Genomic DNA, 9180 nt, shown 5'->3' on the forward strand with positions numbered 1-9180 from the left:
GCCGTAGGGAGCAAGCACTTCCTCAACCTTTCCAAAGTCCAGGCAGGATGAGAGGGTGGGAGCTGCTGTGAGGGCTGGGCACACACTGCCTAACCCTAACCCTGGACTACCACATTTATCTACTCCATAAGGAACTTTTTATAAAATCAAGCATGACTGAGTGTGCACAGCAACAGAACTGCTCACTCAAGCTGTGCATGATGATGCAAGCACAAATTTTTACATGTCAGTAATTCTCTAGTTTTAATTAAAGTAATGATTTTTTTGAAACAAAAGAAAACAAAATCCCACAAAACCAGTTCTTTGGAAAAAACCACACAGTTCTTGACAGAGAGAGAGAATATTACTTGATACAGTAAACTGGATTCTATGAGGGCACACAAATCAAGAAATATCAAAGGAATTCAATCCTGATTTGGATACTGAGGCATCCACTTTCATGTTATAGTTTAATGAGAACGATTTTAATTCCCAGAATTTGATTGTGAAATTACATTACAAAATAAAATACTTAGACAACATTTAGTTATGTACATTCTGCTCCAAAAAATGGACTGTGGAAATTCTTTACATTTCTCTTAGAAATACATACAAACCACAGCAGAGGCCAACAATCCACTGGCAATTAACAGCCATGAGTCAGCTTCAGGGAAGAATACCTGGGGAAAGTTTTAATCTAATACTGCTTCACTAATAGCATTTCAGTTTGTTCTCCTTGTCCCAAAACATTAACCCAGTTTACCTTGCATGATGCCTGGGTACTTGTTAGAGTACGTCTTTCACAGAAGATAACAAATATTAAGAACAGGAAATTAGGAGTTCAGAAAATGACAGTACAGAAAGTCCAGGCAGGTGCACACTGTGTGAGTCATCTAAAACAGAAGGAAAATAAAATTGACTGTGCCCCTGTAAGACATTCCTATACATATTTTAAGGAAAACTTTACATAGCTTACCCTTTATCTCACTTCAAAACACATCATTTACATTATTACTTAAGAAGAAACACAGATACACTTGAAAAGAAACACAGTTATAAAATAACTAGTTTGTTAGCCTGTAGGAACAAATAATTTAAAGCTCTTTTACTAGTCTAGACAATTTGTACATTCATTTGAATGGGAGTCCACACCAAGTGCTGCAAGATAGGAATTACATTCAGAGAAATGGGTATCAACCTCCATTCCAAATTTCTCATCAATAGACACTAATATAATCATCATTCTGGGTGAGGACTCTTAAAAAAATCTCTTAGATAGCCCTGAAGTGCAAATGATTCATTTGTTAAAGAAAAAACACTAAATCACAAGTGGCTGAATTTCACATGAAGTGGAATAGTTTAGTTTTGTTTATGTTTATGTTTTATTTTGTCACACAAGATAAAGAAATTACAACTTCTAACCCCACAAAAATATGCTTAGACCATACAAGTCTTCCTAATAAACCATTAGAGAAGCAAAAGTTTCCTGGTTTAACTTAAATGTTTGTGAAAGCAAAATTCATAAATCTTTGCATAGTGCACACATCAATTATGACAATCTTTAGTGTTCTGCTTCTCCCCTGCCAATCATTTCAGCTGGGAACTTAGGAACTTATTCAGAAGTTACCTTAAAGCTGTTCTTAAGTTACTTGATGACAAAAAAAAAAGAAAAAAGATTTCTGCAATGAAGTGAACTTTTAAGAAAATACACTACTATTTTCCTCAGTTCTTTAGAGATGAATCAAACTGAGGCTGCACAAGAAATCAGTATTTATGATCAAAGGCAGATCCCAACTGCATGAAACAAAGCAGTTTCAGTGAAAATGCAGCTGCTGAAGTCTGGTGATGAGAACTGAACTTTAAAAAGTTCTCTGCATTTTGTCTGAAAAACTTGTGCCAGTCATCAAATCTCTCAGAATTCTGAACACCAAAAGAACAGACGACAACAAAAATGGATAGATACTTAAAACTGTGATGCCTAGTTCTCCTATATACATATATATAAAAATTAACTTACGTTATAATATCAAACTGCATAGCATTACAAAAGAAGGCAACTTGAATGGCTGAAATTAAAAAATGTGAATGTTACCAACTCTATTATTACCATTCTGGAATTTATAATACCAGAGAGTAGACTGCTGCTAGCAACAGCTGTAGCCCAATTTAAGCAAAGTCTGCCTTAATTCCAGTGAATGTAGAAATCATTAATTCAGACAAGTTGTTGCATGCTCTGTTTTCAGGTCCTCTTTGCAGGTTTTGCTGTTAACTGTTTCTCTCTTTCAAGTTCCTTTTCACGTTGCTGCTCCCGTTCCAACTCTTCCTTCTGCCTCTTTTGTTGCAGCTTAAGTGCCCTTTTCTTAGCAGAAAAGACAAGGAAATAACTGTAAGTTTTACAGATATATTTAATTTGAAGCAACAAACAAAATCCCTCCCATTGTGCCTCTCTCCAACACACCCTCTTTATGACTGAATGTAGCATAAACTGTTCCTTTTTGCTTCATCCCTCCCACTTTCAGCTTACTGTTCAGAAATGGGAAGTTTGTGATCCACACTGGGAAAACACAAACTGGAGCCCTTCAGTCTCACTAAAAGTCACCCTCTGGGTATACCTGACAAGGTTCTTACCATGCAATTTACTGCCTCCAAGAAAAAATTCTCTTGTTGAACACACTGACTAATCTTGCCAGAATGTAACCAGGCGGTCTATAGAGCATGAAACCAGTGAACTTATGCCACTGTTCATGGTACATTAAACAAAAGGAGAAATTCTTACATTGGTGACAATCTAGTTTCCATTGAAATGAAACTGAAACACCAAGGAGAACTGCTTGGAATGGAGTGGACTAAAGCAACAGAACAAGGGAGGATTCTTACACCACCTAAACATGAAGATTACACTGAAAGAGTAGTTCAGATGTGTAAGATGCTTGAGCACCATTAGGAGCAAGTGAAAGGTTAAAAACATACATGGCTTGGAGCTACTGAAAACATAATTTTAAGATAAAATTATATTTTAATCAGAATTTTCAGCATGCATCCAAAATAAAAGTTAGAAGTCAATAATACATAAGTATCTGTATTGGAAAGTAAAAATATTTATCCCACTTACTTTTAACTTTGATGTCTTCTCATGCAGCATCATCATTTCATTTCTAATATTCACTAACTTGTTGTGATAGTGTTTAGCTTCTGAAAACTTAAAAACCATAACTGTTAAAGCATTCACTGTCAAGTTAGAACAGTTGCTTTCTAAAGTTACACAGTAAAACAGCAATCAAAAACAGTGATTACCAGAACAGTTTGATAATGGAACAAACATGTTCAAGTTTATATATAAAATTTACATATCACATATATTAATATAGAAAAGTACTACATCTCAACACTTGCACACAGTAATCTACTGAGTTAAGATTCATGAAAAAGAACAAAAATATTACAATTTTATGCACCATACAGAAGTGTTTCATGCACCATTCCTGCTAGTCTGGGGAGGTGCACAGAGCCCATGGTGGAATCTCAATCCTACTGAAAAAATGTGTACATTTGCTTTGGCTGCTGGCTATGAACAGCCAGTGCCACCTGCCTGCCTGAGCCTGCACTCTTCCCACTGCCCTTCCTGTTTAAGGGAAACATGCTGCTTCCCACCCTCTCCAGCAGTTTGTCCCTAATATCTGAGCTGGTTTTCCTTCTGTAGGTCATTAAGAAAAAGGAAAAGACACAAGTTGCTAGGAATGCTTCAGCAAGAAAATCTATGCTAATCTAGAATTTAAAGGGCATTAGTGATACTTACCAAAGCATTGATGTCAACGATGGAGTTACACTCTTTGAATTTTGAAATTTCTTGTTCTAATGTTTCTAGCAGTACCACTTGGTTCTGTCTAAAACAAAAAAAAAAGATGCATAAACCCAAAGTACAGCACCACATTTGCTTTTCAACCAGCCCTTTAAATAGACTTTTAATCAAAACAGTATCAATACACACTTCCCAACAGCACATCAGTGTACAAAGAACTCTTATCTGTTTAGCTCCCTACTTGTATTTTTCAAGTGTTTTGCAATATGGTATAGAGACTGAACAATAAATAATATATCTCACTACAAGCTTCCCTGAATACAAACTGCATGTCTCCTACCAAAATCAATCCAGCTTTTAGCACACTTTTCCACTACAGAAGTGAATAATCATTTAAGAAATCTAGGTCTTCTGCCTGGCTTAGGGAATTTTACTCTTCTAGTGTTACACATTCTTCAGCCATAGTGCTCACAGGCTGCACTGCAGCTTACACACCCCCTGCTACTCCCACAGATCACTGCATTATTCAGACTGCTCGAGTCAGGATACAGAAATGCTGATAAAATATATTCCAGTTAAAGGGAGCTGGCACATTATATTGAAAAGAGCAGCAAACCAAGTATGAAGCTGGTTCCAAAAATCTGCTTACGTAAGTTCCTGCAGTGCTGATTTTGATCTCTGAAGATCAGGCAGATAGTGGGAAATCAATCCTTCAGTCAGCTGCTCCACAGCTCTCTCATCGATTAAAGGCAGATCTTCTACAACTCCTTCATCTGGAGATGCATCACCGGGACCTACACCAAAGAACAGCAAGGCTGAGTGTAGTGTGACAGGTCAGCACACACTTCAAGCTTCACCTAGAGCAACTATATTTTACTTTTCAAAAAATGAAATGCATTAAATCCCATTAAAATTCTCTGCACTTTTTCAACTAAACTTGACTTTCGTCTTCCTCCTCTTCTTTATTCCTTCCTTGTTCTCAGTCCTGTATCACAGGCTTCCTGGTAAACCCTTTGATGTGAACAGCAGCAGAATAGAAAGAGGGAAATATAACTGTTCATATATATCTTAAGAAAAAAAATTGAGTATTCCAGTCTACTGAAGAAAAAAATGGGCAACATCAGTGTTCTAACTATGTATCAAGAGTACGTAAACATTAACAGCCCCCAACCTTTGCTTTCAAAATCTGAAAGCCAGGCTATGAAAGGTCTTCGCCTGTCACTTCAAACACGAAGAGTCCATGCCCAGCTTCAAGAACTGAACTTCACAGCCCGGAAGTTTTGTAGGGGCACGCTATGATTATTTTTTGTCCTCTGGTGGAAGGTAAAACCCTTCACAGTCCCCGCACGGGGGAGAACGCTGTGGGAGGCGGCCCCTGCCCTGGGAGCGAGCCCGCCCGTAACCCCGGCTGTGGCGGAGCCTCCCGGCGGGCGCCCCGCTCTGACCGGGCCCGGCGGCGGCTCCCGCCTCTCCCCGGCTCTCCCCGCGTCCCGCCCGGCCCGGGCTCCTCACGTACCCAGCGAGCGCCCGGGGTCACCCGCGGCAGCCGCCTCCTTCCCCTCCGCGCCGCTCATCGCTGCCGCTCCCGGCGCCCTCTGGCAGGGCAGAGCAGGGCACGGCAGGGCAGGGCCGCCCGAGCCCGCGGCAGGCGGGTCCGGCTGCCCTCACCGAACGGGCCGGCCCGGCGCCCCCCGGCCCGCGCCCCCCCGCCGCCGCACCATAGAGCCGCCGCCGCCGCGCTCCGGGCCTGGGCCGCGCCGGGCACGGAAGTGACGCGGAATGACGATGGCGACGTTCACGGCCGCGCCGGGCAGCGTGACCGCTCCCGCCCGCTGGGGCGGTGTCAGTGGCGGTGCCGGGCGCTCCTTGCCGCCGCTCCCCGGGGTGCCTGACTCGCGCGGAGCGGTCGGGAGCCGCCTGGCCCCGGGAACAGCCGCTGGGGCCGCGGCCGAGCCTCGCCGTGCGCGGGTTGCGGCCCCGCGGGGACCCCACCGTGGTGCCGGGCCCTGAGCGAGCGGGGCGCGATGGCCCCGGCCTGGCCTGCCCGGGACAGCGGCTGCCCGGCGGGAGCAGCACAGCGCGGCCCAGGGAGCTGCTGCCGCACAGGAAACACCTACTGTCACCTAGGGACATCCTTGCTCTTGTATTTTATAGATTTGGATTCGCCAGAAACCGTGAAAAGATTTTATAGTACTTGTAGCTTTTGTGTAGGTGTCTGTCTCTGCATCCCCCCAACAGTGTGCAAAAGCAGAATCACTTCACGCAGAATCTTAGGATGTTCTGAGTTGGAAGGGGCCCAGAGGGATCATTAGGTTTAGCTCTTAAGTGAGTGGCCCATACGGGGATCAAACTGCTGCCTTGGTGTTATCAGCATCCTGCCCTGACCAGCTTGCAAGTATATATATATATATATTCTTTAATGAAAATCAGTTTTGTATGGTAGGATTTACGGTTTTTTCCTCTTTTACCTATAAAGGTCTTTTCAGGAAATGCAGGTGCAACTATAGAAAAACTGAAGGACTACTCAGAAAAAAAAAAATTAATGCTGTATTTTAATATATACCCAAACCTTAACGATTAAATTCAATTCAGGCAGTCCCCCTAATGCTTTTCAGAAATAGATTGAGGCAAAAAAGGGCCTTTTGAGGTGATCTGGCAACCTTAAAACTAACATTTCTAACAGCAAGATTGTTGCAAATTAATTTGCATTTTTCTTCTTATGCATATTCTAATTAACTTTTGCTCACAATTATGTCACTATTCTATCATCAGACTAAAGACCCATTTTTCTGCTTTTTTAAAGGAGCAACAAGAGGAAGTTGTTAATTAACTCAAAGAGACTCAAATACTTAATTCCAACTGGTTAGCCATTTTACTTAAAGTTTCTTTTGGTAGGGGGGAAAACCCACAACTTTCATTGAAAGTTCACTGGGAAAGACTTTGCAGTTTCCAGATGGAATTTCTAGTAAGAACAAGTGAGCTAATGACTCTGAAATAGTCTCACTTGAGATGTGGGAGTTTCAGATTTGTGCTCTTGCTTTGCCTGTTCCAGGCCTTCCCACGTCTTGCAGAAATAGACTAAGGATTGGAATAGAAAACTGCTATCTGGTTTTCTAGACAAATTAAAATTTAACTGTTTGCTAACCCAAATGTTCCAAAAAAAAAAGAATGATAGAAAACTTTTCTTGTTCCTTTTCTTCTGCAAAATGTCCTCTGTTTCACAGTAACTATTTCCCAAGTGCCTATGTTTGTAATACTGTTAACACCACATAATTGTGTTTCATTTTATGCTGTAGCAACTGTGTTCAGAAACCATTAATGGACACTGTCATATAGGCATTTTGGATTTTATTGCTTGCAACTGATTTAAGCAGTTACATCTATTGTAACCATGCCCCACCCTAGAAGTGTGAGTGAAAATGGAGTTAAGTTAGCTTGAACTGTATAGCAAATGGGATGTTTTAAACCATCAGCATTGGAGGTGCCACGTGACTTCAGGGATGACAACATGAAAAGGAAATACTTCACATTAATAGATAACCTCTCAGAGACTCTCTGTCCTCATTAAGTAAATGCGACTATAGAAAGAGTGGAGCCTTGGCTGTTACAATGAAGAAATAGAGTGTAGCTGGTACAAACAGTTCTGTTCAGAGAACAGAGGCTCATCTTTCCAATGCATGAGCTGGTTCTTGACTTGATAACACATCTGGTCTTAGTTATTCAGTAAAAGGTGAGCTGGCAAACCTTGGTGCCCTGGTTTAGCGTGTCAGCCCCCCAGCTAAACATCCTTCCTCAGTGCTGGAAGTTTCTGTTCCTGTAGATGTGGCAAAGCTCCAATGTAAAGCCCAACATTTTAAGACAGTTTTAAATGAAGTTCTTTTTGTGCCTCCTGGCTGCTCATGCCTGTGTATCCTTCACTCACTTTGTGCTGGTACAAGTGGTGAAACTCTTGAAACACAGAGTGAGTTAAATCACGCAGAGAGAACAGAAACATCCAAAATGGGTGAACTGGAACACAGCTGGGAGCACTTTCCTGAGCAGCAAGGCTGGCTTAACTGGTTCCCATCCTTGGCTGCTCATTCTGACTCCCACACTGTTCACTGCCCCCTCCTTGTCATATGGATGTCTGTGCAAGCTGAGATCATGCAAACAGTCTCAGTTACACATACAAATATATCCAAAACCCTCCCAATATACATTGTTTAATTCTGACCCATTTCAGGGACTCAGTTCATTGTCTGGCCCCTGAACAACTGTGCTGATAACAATGCTGGGGAATCATGAGGTGGTTCAAAGGGCAGGAGATGGCACCACTTTAGTCACTTGAAGAAAAATAACCCGAGATTCACCCTCAGAAAAACAGCCACATTGTAAAGTGGCAAGGGAGCTCAAAGTGTCATACTTGTCTGTTTTTGGACATCATTAAGAGAACAACAATAAGCAACCTCCACCCAAGGTCAGTTTACCACAGAGGACTCCCCTCCCACAGGGCCAGTTGCAAGAAGGGGCTCACTCCCTATCCTGCAGCACTACCCTGCAGCCTACCAGAATCTGCTATCAGCCTTTGACCAGGAAAGGAGCACCCTTCTCCAAAATCCTGCACTTCTGTACAGCTCTAAAGTCTTCCCTTGGTAACTTCCTTCAACCCAGTAACAAAGCATGATATGTACTTTCTCTCTGACAGGCATGATTTCCCAGAAATGTTTATGGCTTAGTAAACTGACTGAAGACAGTAATAGAATTTGGCCAAAGGTACAAACTGATGCAGAACACATGTAGGCTGAAACTCAGAAGAAAATTTCAAATACTCAGACCATGAGGAGCAGGAAAAACCTCTCAGAAAAATTAATAAAGTCAAGAATCTAATTGCTATTGTGTTAGAGCACAGCTATGAAAGGAATTATACATCAGCAGGGTCTCTGAGGTTTGTTTCTCCTTACATCCTTTAAGGAATGTGCAGAAAGGCATCTGAAACTTCCTACAACTGTACCTTAACAGAGTTACTGAAACAATGTAAAGAGCTGTGCCGTGACAGAAGAGAAAGACAAAAGCAATATAATGCAAACTTCTGCCGTTCAAAATCTGAAGCCAGAGCACGGAACTATGCAGTCCAGGCTTCCAGCGTACTGAACACAGCTTCCTGCCTGTCAGGGACCACCATACCTGCATTGTATGGCTTTGGCAGTTCTTAGCCTCTACCTCGCATGGCATTTACCCGCTGAACACAAAGGCACGGAGGGACGGGAACAGCCCCTCAGGCCACCCCGAGGGACGCGCGGGTGACGCCGCCGCTCCGGGCGGACCCCTGCGCCCCCCGAGCCCGCAGCGCGGTCCCCCCGCTCCGCGGGCAGCGCGGGCGCGGCGAGGCGGCAGCGGCACGACTCGAACCCGTGGCCGTCCCG

The 9180-nt window shown here is 42.9% G+C and overlaps 1 protein-coding gene across 1 annotated transcript; it reads right to left on the minus strand.

The window, feature by feature from the left end:
• Nucleotides 1-224: 224 nt before the first annotated feature.
• Nucleotides 225-5571, minus strand: BLOC1S6 (biogenesis of lysosomal organelles complex 1 subunit 6). The gene is made up of 5 exons (XM_074549296.1): nt 5295-5571; nt 4428-4572; nt 3776-3863; nt 3092-3178; nt 225-2338 (listed from the first exon to the last, which is right to left on the minus strand). Exons 1-5 carry the CDS (start codon nt 5350-5352, stop codon nt 2219-2221), a joined length of 498 nt encoding a protein of 165 aa, XP_074405397.1. The 5' UTR covers nt 5353-5571; the 3' UTR covers nt 225-2218.
• Nucleotides 5572-9180: the final 3609 nt, after the last annotated feature.

Source organism: Zonotrichia albicollis, chromosome 11, assembly GCF_047830755.1.
Source record: "Zonotrichia albicollis isolate bZonAlb1 chromosome 11, bZonAlb1.hap1, whole genome shotgun sequence".
NCBI classification, from domain to species: Eukaryota; Metazoa; Chordata; class Aves; order Passeriformes; family Passerellidae; genus Zonotrichia; species Zonotrichia albicollis.

Bases quoted from the DNA above. Each gene is read 5' to 3' on its own strand.
- BLOC1S6 (XM_074549296.1), bottom strand. From the start codon at position 5,352: ATGAGCGGCGCGGAGGGGAAGGAGGCGGCTGCCGCGGGTGACCCCGGG. The intron at 4,573-5,294 runs GTACGTGAGGAG...TCTTTGGTGTAG, and splicing joins TGACCCCGGGCGCTCGCTGG to GTCCCGGTGATGCATCTCCA. The intron at 2,339-3,091 runs GTAAGTGGGATA...TTTTCTGCTAAG, and splicing joins AGAAGACATCAAAGTTAAAA to AAAAGGGCACTTAAGCTGCA.